Source organism: Wolffia australiana, chromosome 5 (genome assembly GCF_029677425.1).
Source record: "Wolffia australiana isolate 7733 chromosome 5, ASM2967742v1".
Taxonomy (NCBI): domain Eukaryota; kingdom Viridiplantae; phylum Streptophyta; class Magnoliopsida; order Alismatales; family Araceae; genus Wolffia; species Wolffia australiana.
Genome location: NC_135839.1, coordinates 17825935 through 17841855, shown reverse-complemented (window position 1 = coordinate 17841855; position 15921 = coordinate 17825935). Strand labels below are relative to the sequence as shown.

General features: G+C 39.4%; 2 protein-coding genes across 3 annotated transcripts; both read right to left on the bottom strand.

Annotated features, from left to right (window-relative positions):
* Window positions 1-2520: 2520 nt before the first annotated feature.
* SERAT1;1 (serine acetyltransferase 1;1) lies at window positions 2521-3595 on the bottom strand. The gene has a single exon (XM_078575839.1). The coding sequence runs from the start codon at window positions 3484-3486 to the stop codon at window positions 2566-2568; it is 921 nt and encodes a 306-aa protein (XP_078431965.1). The 5' UTR covers window positions 3487-3595; the 3' UTR covers window positions 2521-2565.
* Window positions 3596-3773: 178 nt separating this feature from the next.
* On the bottom strand, window positions 3774-6426 carry LOC144703624 (homeobox protein ATH1-like). Of its 2 annotated transcripts, none has more exons than XM_078575837.1 (5): window positions 6257-6426; window positions 4736-5687; window positions 4300-4655; window positions 4170-4230; window positions 3774-4096 (listed from the first exon to the last, which is right to left on the bottom strand). In XM_078575837.1, the coding sequence occupies exons 2-5, from the start codon at window positions 5597-5599 to the stop codon at window positions 3941-3943; spliced, it is 1437 nt and encodes a 478-aa protein (XP_078431963.1). In that variant the 5' UTR covers window positions 5600-5687; window positions 6257-6426; the 3' UTR covers window positions 3774-3940. The 2 variants fall into 2 exon arrangements, with proteins under 2 accessions (XP_078431963.1, XP_078431964.1); XM_078575838.1 differs by lacking the exon at window positions 6257-6426 and adding an exon at window positions 5764-6207.
* Between the last annotated feature and the right edge of the window lie 9495 nt (window positions 6427-15921).

Below are 15921 nucleotides of genomic sequence, written 5' to 3'. Positions count from 1 at the left end.
CACATTAATGGCTACGGGACCGGCCATACTCATCATATGAGTGAGGCTAGATAGTGCTATTCTATCCTAATACTTCGATGTCCTTCTCTCTTATCCTTCGAATATGAATATTTAGAACACATGCTTAAAGACTAGTGATCTCTGTATTACGATCTCATCATAATTCACTAAGTCAGATCATGTATTCATGGACTTCATTATACGCATCACATGTGCACTATAATGAATAGGTTCTTTTAATGAACATGGAACGAGATATGGAATGTGTGATTGGCTTGCCGGCCACATATGTTTCCATCAGGTGTTGCCTTTTTGGGTACATTGGCCAATACGGTCAAATGCTGGTATTCTGTGAGGGTTAAGCGGATTTGTCTCACATCTTCTTGGAGTTTTATTTCAAATAAATGAATTAGGTAAATTATAGATCCCAATGGGAGAAAAAGAGAAGCCCAAGCCACTTAGGGGACCCATAAAGGGAACTCAAACCATGTAGAAGATCATAAAAAGATGCCCAATACATAAGATATTCATTCTTCCGCCCCATTTAAGCCCTTTTTAATGAACGGGGTCAATAATGGCACACATTGCCTATTTTCAGGTATGGGCAGGAAGAAACTTGTATCCACTCTGAAAATCTAGTAATCCTATCCCTCTCAATTGCTGTAACCAAATCCAAAAACTAGGATAATTACTATGATTCTTTTTAAACTATTCTTCTCACTTCTCTTGATATCACATCTTAGTTTTGTTCTCCAGCTTGCTGTTGGCAGCCTAGTACATCATATTTATTTGAAAATTTCATTTTCTGTAAGAGTGAGAAAGATAGAGTTCAAGTTTCATCAAGAACCTTCTAGAAAAAACTACTCAGCCCTTGGTGGATGTGACAACAATGTTTGTGTGATCTCATGTAGTTTTTATTTGATTTTTTTTTATTATTTTACCTAGGTATAAAATATAGTGGATAACCTAGAGAAGAAAAAGGACGGGACCCACCAACTGTATAACTCTATGTGACACTATGGCTTTGCTTCAAGGCACCCTCAACCACCATCAACACTCTCTCCAATATTATAATTAATATTGATTCATAGAAATATAATATTTTGGTTTTAAATGTTAATCATAATAAATTCATAAAAAATATTGCATACTTTCAAATATTTACTATACATCACATGTTTTCAATTAATGGGAAAATATGAACAATAACAAATTAGAAGGGATTGAAATTAAAATGAGAAATGCTCTTTTTGGAATAGAGTCCGCTGACCTAGCTTGATCCAAGATAGCCTTGTAAGGTTGGTTGGATAGTTTTGTTGAGTGGGTTAAACTATTTGGACTCGATCATACTGCTGAGCGCTAGTTGCATGTTCTCCATTTTGGATTTGGATAATTGGGGATAAAAGGAGTTATAAGGACTTGAAGAGATGGAAGATTTGACATAAATATGAGATGGAGTGTTGGGATGGACACTCTAACACAAAGTCAACACAACCCCTAACCTACCTTCTTCGTTAAGCTTAGTTCTGTTAACCCATGGTTAGGTTAGGTTGACCTGAACACAACTCATCAGGACTAGCAGGTCAATGAAAATGACAATGTGATATACAATTTTAATGCCATGAACCCCTAATATATTTGGATACAACCTATTATTCATTTTACATTCGAAAATTTTAGATAACACATATGATGCATCTTAATTATTAATTGAAAGATTCAACTTACATCTCTCAAATAATGAGCCAAATTATTCAAACTATAACTTGAATTAATAACTATAAAAAATCATGTTTATTTATCATATTTATAGAATACCATCCTGTTCAGATTATCCGTACCATTGTTAATTTGAAGTGTTTCCATGATTCAATTAGTTTGTAAAACAAGTATTTAAACTATCCCCAAATTTTTTTTGATTGTTATCAAAGACAAAGACTTATACATTCCATATACGTATGAATAAAGTTTAAAAGATACAGGAAACATACCGTATGTATTTAATCGTCGGCCTAATGAAAAATGAAAAAAATCTAAAGAGTTGAGAAAGTGAGCTTACAGAGCTGACACGACGGCTGAACCTCGCAGCAGTGAGTCTGGAACCAGGACGGAGGGAGAAGAGAAGAGGAGAGAAGAGAAGAGGAGAGGAGAGGAGAGCAGAGCAGAGGAGAGGAGAGGAGAAGAGAGGAGAGGAGAGGAGAGGAGAGGAGAGGAGAGGAGGGGAGAGGAGAGGAGAGGAGGGGAGAGGAGAGGAGAGGAGAGAAGAGGAGGAGAGAGGAGAGGAGAGGAGAGGAGAGGAGAAGAGAGGAGAAGAGGAGAGGAGAGGAGAGGAGAGGAGAGGAGAGGAGAGGAGAGGAGAGGAGAGGAGAGGAGGAGAGAGGAGAGGAGAGGAGAGGAGAGGAGGAGGAGAGGAGAGGAGAGGAGAGGAGAGGAGAGGAGAGGAGAGGAGAGAGGAGAGGAGAGGAGAGGAGAGGAGAGGAGAGGAGAGGAGAGGAGAGGAGAGGAGAGGAGAGGAGAGGAGAAGAGAAGAGAGGAGAAGATGTTATTGCAAGCAAAGAAGAGTGTTCAGATAACGTAGTCGGACCACTGGGAGATAAACGACGTGTGATCCATGGACTCCCCGGGAACGTCCTCAAGCTGCGACGGGTGAGTCTTCCCTCCGATCAACCTCGCCGGATTCCCCACCGCCGTCGTCCTCGGCGGCACGTCGATCAGCACGAGCGACCCCGCCCCGATCTTCGCCCCCGCCCCTATCCTCACGTTCCCGAGTATCGTCGCCCCAGCACCGAGCAAAACTCCGTCGCCGATCTTCGGATGTCGATCCCCCACCGCTTTCCCAGTCCCACCAAGCGTGACATGGTGCAAGATCGAAACGTTATCGCCGATGACGGCAGTCTCTCCGATCACAACGCCCGTAGCGTGGTCTAAAAGAACTCCCTTTCCGATTCTCGCCGCCGGGTGTATGTCAACGGCGAAGACGTCCGACATGCGAGACTGCAAGGCCAGCGCGATGGGCCTCCGCGCTTGTGCCCAGAGGATGTGAGACACGCGATGGGCCTGCACCGCGAGGTATCCCTTGTAGTTGAGCAGGCAGTGCGAGAAGGACTCGCATGCCGGGTCCCGGTGTCGAACGGCGATCAGATCCGCCACCGCTGCCGAACCCAGATTAGGGTTGGTGGAGACGAGGCCGAGGAAGATGTCGTAGAGTAGCGTGGAGAGGAGGGTTGGGGAGGAGAGCTTGTTGGCGAGGTGAAAGGCGAGGGCTTGCGAAAACGACGGGTGGGATAGTATCGTGGCGTAGAGATAGCTCGCTAAGGCGGGCTCGGATTCCGCGTCGCGGCGGGCTTCTGCTTTTATCTGATTCCACACCCACTTCTCGTCTTCTTCAGACTCCGGCGGCTTCATGGAGGGGATTTCGCCGGACGGCGGCGAAGCTCTTACGGGCTTCGCCGGAGCCGATAACGGCTGCCCTACTGGCGTTACCATTGTGTGGAAGACTAACTGATGAATAGGGTTGGGAGCTTCGAGTGATACTTTATCTTCGCCCTGGGCTCTGGCCCAGTATTTCTTAATTGGTGTATTATATGTTTTACTCTCCTAACGAGGTGCTCTCCGCTCTTGTTGAATCTGGACGGGTTAGCGGGATAGGAGCTTCATCCCGCTCTTCTTAGAAATAGTTTTGAGTACGTTGTATCTATGGGGAGTGACATCTGTTCTCTGCGGGCGCCTGTATACCGCGGACAGGAGATGATGCAAACGAGACAAGGACGGTAGAGTCAACGGTTCGATTCTAGAACACCGGCCGTCCCTGGTCTTTATTTTGATCTATCTCTCTTTATCATCTTCTTCTTCAACAAGTTCGTCATCATAATAATGATGATGATGATGATGATGATGATGATGATGATGATGATGATGGAAATGATGGTGATTCTCAATCTCAGCTGGCTCGGATGGCGGGAGACTCTGCGTCTCTCTGGTTTCTGCGATCCCCTTGCCTATCCTCGCCGCTGTCCTTCTTGTTCATCTCTTGGCACATATCTTCAATCATGGGCTTCCAGAGGCGGACGCGGGCGTTGATGAACCAATTGGAAACCTGAAAACAAGATCGCAGACAATATCACTGGCGACCAACCCTTTCTCTCAACGCCTTTACTGTTAGAGCATACCTGGCTTCGAGTTAGCCCGCTCTTTATCGCTAGAAGTTGCTTCTCGCTGTCCTTGGGATACCTGAAACGGGTATAGACAACAGTTAAGGAAGTAGTCCTTAACTGCGACGAATAGAGCTCGCTTACTTACGGGTGAAGGAAGTTTCGAAACATCCAGCTACGGAGAACGGCGACGGATTTCTCCGGCAAGCCGCGCTGTGGCCGCCAAGCCTGGTGATCGCTCTTCAGCTGCTGCAACGCCCACTGCCTTTGGAGAAACGAATATTCCAACGATTCCTCCGTCTCGAACAAAAACTCGCCGCCGATTTGCTGCCCCAGAGAGAGCACTCTGCCGATTATTCTCTCCCTCAGGCTTCTGTAGAGAGCGGACACCGAGTGAAGCACCGAATCAGATGGCTCCTGAGTTACTCCGGAGTCACCGGCGGTCCTGAACTCGGTCACCACGCTTTGCACCCGACCCACGCATTCGCTGTACCCCTGGTCGATCTAACGCGAGAAGATAATCAAAATAAAGAAGAAGGATTTTTTTTCAGGGAAATCAGAAATTTTTTGATCATATTCCTCACCAGCTGAAGCATGTTGATCAGATCGGTTTTCAGAGTCTTGGGTTCCCGAGCGGTGAATTCCTCCGTTTTGGGAGGCGATGACCTTCCTTCTTCATCGTTCTGTCTGCTCTGATCGCAGAGTGCGGGAGCGGCGACCTCGGCCAGAAGCTGACGAGCGGCATGAAAATAAGGAGAACCCACCACTGTTTGCGAGACACGAGCGTGCCCAGAAGAGCCGCCAGCCGTAACGCACAAATCTCCATTGCTTGGAAGACGATGGAACTGAGACGAGGCGTGAAACTCGGGGACGTCTCCGTAACAGTTGTCTCTTGGAGCAGCCTGGGTAATCCCCGAGCAACTCATTTCCGAGCACTGATCAGCATGAACGCCGCCCATACTAACGTTAGACTGGCGGCGAGATCCCAGCGTGAGAGACAGCTCGTTGCCGAGAACTCCGTAAGCGTACTGCTCGTTCGCAATCATAGCAGGTTTGCTCGAGACCCATGTTGGATCCGATATAGACGAGAATCGGAAAGATGGGGATACCCCCGCCATGGATCTGGCCTGGAGCTCGTCTAAGCTCCATCTGAAACTCGGGGCATCCCCGTGGACGTCAAAGGAGTTGAGAGAAGAGATGGAGGAACCAGGCGCCGAGAGAAATAAAGACGAAGGCTGCCCCGGTAGAAGGTCGTCTCCGTCCACTCCAGCTCCTCTGTGAAGAGTGTTAATGGCATCTTCTTGAAGGTTGGTGAAGGACGGGCACCCTCCCATCAGGTAATATTGTTGGCCGCTGCTCGTCAGCTCAATTGCCGGCGCTATGGCCTCCATCCCAGCGCTACCGTGATTGAGAAGTGGGACCGAGACAGTGAATATCTCGTTCTCCATCTTTCAGGACTTTGTTTGAAGAATTGCGCAGACGGGTGGAAATTCGATCGGGATTTGCTTTGATGCTGCTTCACCTCGGGGTAAGAATCTGCGATCAAGGAAAAAAGATCAGATTAAGATGAAGCGCTGCCATCGTTATATTCTAAAGCAATTATATCCCGAACCAAGCTGTGGCGATGAGACACAACTCGCGGCGGTATTTAATGAACACCGCGAATCTGCTTATGGTCCAAGACCCACAAATCCATGAATGGATGAAAATAAACATTGGAGAAAACGGGGAAAACGAGTGATCAGGTGGCCCGAGAGTCTGTGCTTATCGAATTTGTGTTGATGCGGGACGGGTTGAACTCTTACGAGAATATCACAAGAGAAACGACGTTATCAGAAGCAGGAAACTTTTAAGATGTTAAGGACCGAGAAACGAAGACAATCTCCGGATTATTCGCTATCACGCTTAATGATGTGAACACAAGAGGAAAACAAGCATTTTAAGTTCCTTGCGAGGTAAAGAAAGGAAACGGTCGGAGTTTTCTCCGCAATTGCGCCGACGAAAGAAAGGCGACGGAACGGAAGAAAGAACAAGCATGAAGGTCAAATATCAAAGTACGCTCATCTAACATTATTTTTCAGGAGAAATATAGCGGAAGAACTTACCCAGAGAAGAGGGCAGCTCATTCCCATAAAAAAGGCAGAGATGGATGGCCTGGGCTTGATGGCTGCGCTCGTCGTCTATTCAGCACAGCCGGACCTTATTTATCCTCTCAAACTAGAGATAGAAAGAGAAAGTCATTTTTTATGGGAATGCCTCTTGGAGATAGAGAGAGAGGGTTTCCCCAGACCTGAAAACGAGCAATCAAACGACAAGTACGAGCTCTGCCAGGCATCTATCACTTCTCCTATGTAAGGGGAAAAAATGATCGCGTTAAACACAGAGGCGACCACAGCCGTATGATGAATTCTCTCTCCCAATCGATCATAGATCTGGTTTTCCACCCCACGCAGAAAAAGGAAACACAGCCGGGTCCAGCCCTGACGAGGAATCCATCACCACCAGCGCAAGATTAAAGGATCAGAGTAACTTCGTGCGGGTGAAAGATCAGAAAAGCGAGTACTTCTTTAGTTCTTTACTGGCTGCGTAGAAGAAAGAAAAAATATTTGATTTTTACGGCGAGGTCTGTACATAATTTATCTCCCAATGATTGCTCGAGGTTACGGATGCTTATTAAATCGGCCTTATCTAGGGTGGAAAGAGATTCTTTCGGCAAAGGACAAAGCGGGGGTCATCATCTTTTTAATCCACTAATCACCGGATCTGCAAACCCAGCTTTGGTTATTCTTTCTTTACGCTCTGAGGTGTAAAGCCATGAAATTGGAGACGCACGCAGGCTTTAGCCACTCCGTCACGGAAGCCTGGCCCGAAGCCGCTCCATAGAACAGTATAAGTTGAATGCAAGGCGGAAGAACTGAACGGGACGGGCTCAAAGAATTAACAACAACGGGCTAAAAGAGTGGCACGGAGCAAATGAGCAAGAGATGGGGAGAAAGCTGGGGGGAAACAAGAGAAAATGGCATGTTCAGTCTTCAGGAAGTGGATTGTTCCTGTGTACCGGCTTCTCTGGCCCACATCTCGTTCCCATCTTTATCATTTTTGTCGCCTCATTCGACCTACTCCTCTTCAATCCCTTGGCGGTGCCTGAAGTGTCAGGAATATCTGCGGCGGCCACTGTTCTATATCTTTAACCAAGTAAGTTTGAGAGGAACGACGGCATAGTAACCGCAGACCTCATTATTTTCATTGGGAACCGAGGAACGGCAGTCTAGTGTCAGCAAAAATCTAATGCGGACTCTGACAGACGACGACGACCAAAGACGACCTCCGTGAGAAATAGAGCAGGACGGTGAATCCTTTAGACGATCTTCATCAACGAGGGCTCGTTAGTGATTTGGTGAACTTAAAGTTGGTTAATGTCTTGTTCGGGACGGTGTGAGAACGGGACGATAATCTTCGGAAGAGAAAGGGCCTCCTAGAGACTCAGTGAGTGACTCGTCTCGTCTGACCCATCTCTGAAATTTCTCATAAGCCGCCTGGCTACGCGGAAACCCATGAATCGGATGGAGTTGCGTGCACTCTCACGCTTTACGTTGTAGGGACAGGAGAGAGAAACCTCACCCGTCGGGGCACCCAGGTGGTCTGCAGGCAACACGACGGGGAAGAACGGCCAAGAATATCCCTTTGCCCTTAACCCCCTCAAATACTCCGCCCTCTCCTTCTCTCTCAGAATCATATTTACTGTGAGAGGAAAGCCACGGAGTTACTGCCCCGGCGTGGGCCTTATTTTAAGTACACGTCGTCTTCCTTATTCGTGCACAGTGACCTAATCTGATACCCTATCCTGCACCTGTCTCGTGCATCTCCGACATCGACCAGCTCTCTCTGGACCCATCTTCTTCTATCCTCTCGCTCAGCCATTATTGCCCAATACATGCTTCGCAAGTTCTCTGCTGTTCGTGCGCAGAAGATGAGATAAAACTTGATATTTGACCGCGTGTTCGACAGCTCGGTAGACAGTTTGACCGGGCAGTCTCGCGTGTGACGGAGGTAAAAATTTGAGTATAATTTAACCGCGAGGCTGGCCCTCCGAAGCAGTGTTCTTTGATGAGAACTTTGCTGGGTCCTGGTGCACTTTGCTGTCACAAAGAAGGATAAGTTGGCGAGCTACGTTGAGGGACCCCCCGGCCTGAACTTAAGTGGTCCATTGACATGTGCTTGTGTCTCTGCATTATTTTGGACTCATGGGTGTTAAGAGTCAAGGGGCCACTTGCCTTGGTAGGCGACAGCGAGAGTTGGACTTGAAAGTTTTATCCAACTACAATGCCATGGATCCGTCCAACAGGTTCTTGATTTGAGATTTTAATCCCCTTTCTTCGCCTTTGATCCCTTCTCTATAGATGATCTGTTTACCAGCCCTCTCATCAGCACTAGGGAAATGTAGGATCGATATAGAGTAAGTCTCTCATTGACATTTACAAGTCTTATTGTCGCCTGCCACTCCGTGCTCTTCATCTTTTTTGTCCGTAATCTCTTATCCTTAAAGCCTCATTCCAGCTGGGTCCCTTTGGGTGCTATTGTGACGTGAAAGGTGTGAAAAAAGAGAAACGTGGGGTCGCCAAAGTTCCGCTTGAATTGAATCTGTACTTCGAGTCCCTATTCCGAGTCTCCGACCTAACTCATCTTGCTGAATTTTTACTTCCCTTGAGTTTTCTAGACAATACTCGTAGTTAATCCAATTATTTATGGTTGTTTATTAAGTCTAAACTTCGAACTTTCAAAATTTCCACACGCGACTGTAGAGACTTTTCCAAGCCACCTATAACTACAGCCCTGATCCCACAACATCTACCGGGGCCAGCAAGCTTCTCACCCACCTAGGCGCAGAGGTCTCTTCTAGCCCCTTGAACCGGTAAAACAAATCGCAGAGAAATCATAGATCCGATGGTTCTTGGTAAAAAAAAACATAGATGATAAGAGAAAAAAAACTAAGAAGCTCCATATTTTATGACAATGTAAATAAAAATTAGTTATAAAACTTCCATTATAAGAATAAGGTATCGAGCTTAAACTGATCCAACTTGAAATGCTTGTTATCAGTGTGATTTTTTGTTGACTTCAAACAAAAATTAGTAATCTCCGAGCACAAAAACACATCTAAGTTTTTTTTTAAGCTTGACTTTGAAACAAAAAAATAGGACTATGTTTTTCTCAATGTAAGAATAAAGTTGGGTAAATATTTTGATAATGTCTGTACACAAAAATGTATCCCTATTTTCTAAGCAGAACATTAGTAAATATATAAATGTCATATATATATATATGAGAGTAAAAAAATAACCGCTTGTAAAAAAACTAAAATTATCTCTGCATAACCAATATGTGTGTAATCAAATCTTTGTTGCCATGGAAATTATTGGGCTTCCTTTTTTTGAATAGCATAAAAACTTTACGAGGAAGTTTAAAATGTAGTTGATAAGGCCCAAATTGAAATTGGAAATATTTGATTTTACCAATTTCAGAACTGTAGTTTGAGGATAAGAAAGCTCGTCATAACCGCAAATCTTGATGCAGATTTAACTTCACACCTCCGATGGAGTTTATGTGACGTGTACATAGAGATACCTTAATTATTGAAGAAATTGAAGAAATATCCAAACCTTGATTTAGCAGAAATTGAAATTGGGAATATTTACATTTATCTATTCCAGAAGTGTGGTTTGAGGATAAGAAAGCTCGTCATAATCACAAATCGTGATGCAGATTTTACTTTGCCTCTCCAATGGAGTTTTGCTACGTGTTCACAGAGGTACCTTAGTCACTGAATAAATTGAAGAAACATTCAACTAGTAGGACTATGAAAAATGGAAACCTTACTAAGTTATTATTTAGTGTTTCAATGGATGGCAGTGCTAAGTTATTATTTATATTTTCATTGAAATTATTTCATATTAGATGAAAATCAAACTTTCACAGAGATAATCCACATAATTTTGATAGTATTTTCTTATATCCTATTATAAGTTGTAGACATATATTTGATGAAAAAAGGCTCATGCTTCAATTAATTTTGTTTTTTTATGTGAAAGGAAACTAACAATATTTATCTGTGATGAAATATGCACAGTCCCAACTACACTTAGTTAGTTTTGTCTTGGTCTTATCTTGTTTTGTCTTGCTACGTATTCCAGTTGTTGGACTATATATGAAATGAGGCTTGGTTTTTTAAAACTCAATATCATTATCTGAAGCATAATGGAGGAAAAAGGTAAATTATAATAACATAAATATTAATAATGGATAAGAATAAAAAGGAATACCATATGGAATATGCGGGCTTCTCCTTATATAATGAAGATAATACATCAACAATTGCATTTAAGGAATAAACCTCTATGACTGCGATTTTCATCGCTTGGACTACCATGAGCTATAAATTTTAGCCATGAAAATATTATTCAAGACATCATGATTGAAAAAAAAATTGTTTTTTATAACAAATTTCATTCTTTCAGGAAATATTTTTACGGTGATATTGATTCTGTAAGTTTCATGCCACGAAATAACATCTCCACAAACATCAAAGTATAATTCTAATGATACATGTTTTATTTTTTCATGGTGTTACGTGATATTTTTATGCCATGTATTGATCATTTTAGCAAGTATAGTATGGTTCATATGTCTTGGACAATTTTAACAAGTAAAGTTGGGATGAATCATGTTGCCTTAGATCATCATGTAGACATGTTTTAGTGTGTTTCACTGCTGAAAATTTTGAAGATACTAAATACACTAGAAAGGTGTTTAAATTAGTGTAAGGGTTATTAATATAACAGATTCTGCATACCAATATTAGAAATATTAATTTTCTATGATGGTACCTCTGAGCATTATGATTTATTAGATAACTAATTACAAAAATTAATATCAACATGTGTGAATTAAATATATATTTTCATTATTTATTTTATAACAAAAATAAGTGTTAAATATTTAATTTTCAATTATTAACAAGACCTATATAAGGAATAGGGTAGGAGAAAAGGAATTCAGGAAAATGTAACTCTCATTACTCAATTGAATAAAGTAGACAAATTGGAAAAACTTATCTGCATCATTGGATAGATTTTTATTAATTTCCAATTTATTCCCTGTTCCAGCATTTCAATAGCCCAGATTAGGATTTGAAAACTTTAAGAAGCACCAATAATAAGAGCATACATGAGATAGAGATGCCTCAGTCCTAAAGACAAAAAATATGAATTGGACTATAGTGTGACATATTTTGTATTATATGATAATTATAAATATTAAATATAATTTATTTCTATCAAAGTCATCTAGAGCGACACACATTAAATACTTTAATGGTTCAAGATGTGTTCAAAATTTAATCCAATGATGACTGAAACTATCTTTAATAATTGAGGAAGATATATTGATCTTTACAGGAATTTCATAACATATTGATTTAATGATTCATTCATTTTTATTCATAATTTTCTCCCTTCACTTTAATTCAAAATAAATACACCAAGGCATTAATTATTTCAAATATATAAATTCATAATTATGTGTGCCCGTGTGTAGTTATTCTCCTCTATAAAACTACGGATCTATACATTTAATATCCACATATATTCATTCAATATTGTTTCTCATAAAAAATCTGAGTAAGTAAGAAAAAATAAATCACTTTGAACTTGGTTACAAAATTCATTAACCCAAGAGTTTCTCTCATGCCATGACCCATATATTTTTATCTCTTTTGTGGTGCCTTGTCTTCCAGTGAAAATTTCTTTTCAAGTGATATTTATGAATAGTCTAACTCAATCTTGTGAGTCCTACTCTTATGAGTTTAGATAAAGTCTTTGTGAGACCAATGCATATATTATTGCTCAGGTTATGGTGCTTTAATAACAGTATACTTCATAAGCTAAAAACCCAATGCCACATATTTCAAAGAAGTCCATAACCGACCGAAATATATCAAACCCATGGATCTATCTCAGAACACTCAAGATAATTAGTCAAACCTAGAAAACCTAAGATTGGAAAGTGACAGTGTATATTATTCACTTAAAATCCTCCATAATTTTCTCTTTGAAGAAATTTTCAATTTTTTTAATAAACGAATGTTGTATCCTGAAATAAAATGATAACAAAATTTTCCATTTTAAAGAATGGCCAAATGTATATGTTTATGTAAGTCTATTTCTGTAAACTATAAGTGACCTGTTTGTATCAGTTCGTAACTTTAAAGAGTTACTGAAAAAATTATTCTCAAATAATTTCTAACAAGATATTATTTGTTGATATAAAATTTGAAAAACACCCTTAAAATAAATTAGATTTTTTACAAATTTATCAACATGCCCCCTTTGACCAGCATAGATATCAAGGTCTTTAAAGTTTTCTCAAAGATATAGACACGGTTAGAGGTTTTATTTTCTAAAATTTTAATTTTTTGACACTATGTTCCAAATCCTATATCTTAAAACACTTACCTTATGTACCTTGTCTTTATCTATGTATTAAAGACTGATAATTTTCACTTTAATTGCTAAGATATGTTTTTTATTGATTTATCTTGGCCCCTTGATCGTAAAAAATCATGCGGTCATTTTACCACACAATTCATAAATAAATAAAATTTTTTCAAGCGCACTCAAATGTGTAAACACGAGTATGATGATGAGTAAAGGTTGAATCCACAAAGACATAGGGTTTAATTCTGTAAAACTGTTGACTCAGTAAAACTATGCCAAAATTGTTGAGAAGAAAAGTAGGAATTAATAAAACTTATAAAATTAAAATCAATCATTTTTATAATTAATTATGTCAAAACAAATCAAATTCGGATTCTAAATCAGATTAAATCAATGATTAAGTCAATTCATGTGAGTGCATTGAAAAAGACAACTCATTAATTTTAAGGGCGATTTTTTTTTATTTTGATATTTTCATATAGTGGATAATGAAAGGATTATTAGATTTTTGTAAAAAAATTATAATTTTAAATAATAAATCAATGGACAGGTCAAAGTGTTGACTTTTACAAACCATTGACTTTAAGAGAATTGAAGGGCAACTGGTAATATAATTTTAAAAAGTTATATTTTCAGAAACTAGAAAGATAAATGATAATTTTCACTTAAATTTGGCATTGGCTCGAGAGAAGATAAAAGTAATATAAAATTTTCAAAGTCAAGGATTTGAAAAAGAGTCTGTGAATGACATCTAGTCAGTGGAAAAATTGACCAAGAAATTAATGTCATAATGATATGAATGTTTTATTTATGGGAATATGATGAAAATAGGTTCCCAAAGATACAAAAAAGATGCAATTGGGTGATTTGAATAGAGAGATAGGGATCTTACAATTCAATGCCCAAAAATAGGTCTCCCATGAGGATGCAATGTTCAAAAAATGATTGAAGGGAGAAATCTCAATATCTTAATATATATACATATTTATGAATTAAGAGACATCTAACTCCACAAAAATCACGATATTTTTTTTAGTAACGAGTTGTGACAAGGTGTCCAAAGTTACCATAAACATTTGATGCAAACTTAAGAAAAGATCATGAGGATTCAATCTAAACTTCTATTTTGTATAATCTAATTGCCATTTATCTCATTATAGATAAAAATCAACAAAGAGTGCAACTTTCCAATCTGAAATCCCAAAATTAGGCCTTAAATCAGGTTCATTAATCACCCCATTATTTGCTTTTGGAGAATTTAAGTGTGTTGGTGATGATTCCTCCTCTTCTTTTGATGGATTGACAAGATTTTTACACCTCGATGAGCTTCATCAAGTAAAAAATACAAATCACTCTATTCTTCACCAAAGAAACATGACTACACACTAGATTGATCAAGGATTTATGAGGCATCTTTCTAGTAAAGAGGGAAAAAAGCTTAACTAAACTCATATGAACCGTATGAGCTATTGGCCATCCATTATTCTTCATTAACTTTAGCAGTTGAGATGATGCAATGTGGCACCTTAGAAGAGGCCAGGTCTTGCATGTTGTGGGGTCCAAGTCGTGATCATTAAATCAACATCCAATGAGCCACATTCTTCCATGTGTACCTGCTTACAACTTGAAAATAGTAATATTGTATGGAAATGTTTCAAGTTTTGCTACTGAAGGCTAGTATGAATAAAATCTTCTTGGTCTCCTTTGGGTCACACTGTGCCACATAGGCTGTGCGCTGAGCCTTTGTAGTTATGGGGATTGTTTGAAATAAGTTCACATTGTTTCATCCATATCAGCTGCTGCTGTTGTCCTGTGCCAATTACGTTTTGCAATTTAATGCCATAAACATCATTAAATTCTGAAATAAATAATATATTGTACAAGATTCATATATTTTAATTTATTAAGGTGTTTTAATGAAATATTCTCTATTGGCTTGTAGTTTTTATCTTCTTTAAACCCATGCCACCTCAAATAAATAACTAGACATAAAATGATATAATTTGCATGAATTCCTAGTTTGATTTGAAAAGAATAAAATATTTGATAATTAAATAATAAAGATTATTGGAAAAACGGATTCTAAGACATTTAAAAAACACATGCGAGTAATTAAATTTAATATTTGATGACATTGAGGAATATTATAATTGAGATGATCATTTATTAAAATTGAAGAAGTTTAAATATAATTATAGGCATTAAAATTATGTTTTATTATATTAAAATTATATAAATATAATTGAGAATCATGGGTTCAAGACAAGAATTGAGAGATTCTTGAATTGAGGGATTTTTGGATATTTTTTAAGTAAATTGTGCTACTTTGAGACATAAAGTGGAACATAACTACTAATAATGAAAATAACTATAAAATTCCAATTTATTTAAATTATGTACTATCATTTCAGAAAAAAAGAAAGTCTGAATAAATGAGTAACAGGAAATAGAGCAAGTCACAGTCAATTTGAGGTACTGTGACTGATAGAGATGATAAATGACCTATTATTGTGGAAGCATTGGTGGACAAGGCCGGGAGGAGATATCCCCAGGGGTAAATAAAGTTTGAAATACTTTTTTGTGGATAGTTTGTTTCCCTTCTTTTGGGCTAATACCTTGGTGGGCTAAGTAGTTTACAAAAGGCATATTGAGAAGCAATGCTATGAAAAAAATTTAGCACCCTGACACAATTAGGAAATAGCCCTCACCAATATAAAATACCATGTCCATATACATTTTTATACGGGACTAGATGGCTATCTAGGGGTTTTCCATCTAATATCATGCCTCATTCTTATTTTCAATTATTATCTATGCTCAATCCAAAGCCTAATATCTTAAATGCACTGAAAATTTTAACACCTATTCCATCCCCCTCCCTTAGATGTTTTCCCAGTATAAGCCATCAATTGGACTAGATTAGTCCTGTGCAAGTGGTTTTCAGTCATCATTCACTCTGTCTCTGATTTGTTGCCAGTAGTTCTCCCTGTTCCACTTTTATGTGGACCTGGACAGGTCAATTAGGGGATGTCCTTCATCCAAAATTAGAAACCATTTTAAGTTTATGATAATGTTTAACTATATCCACAAGACTAGATTCTCAACTTTACTCAAATATGCATTGAAATGAAGATAAGATAGTCCTTAACACACCCAAATCTATCATTTGGGAACTGGGATTCCCATTTGAATGTGTAATTTGGGTATGGATGAGAATTAGTTATGGTATTTGCAACATGCTGTGTGAACGTTGCCCATATTGTCATTTTCCAAGCCAT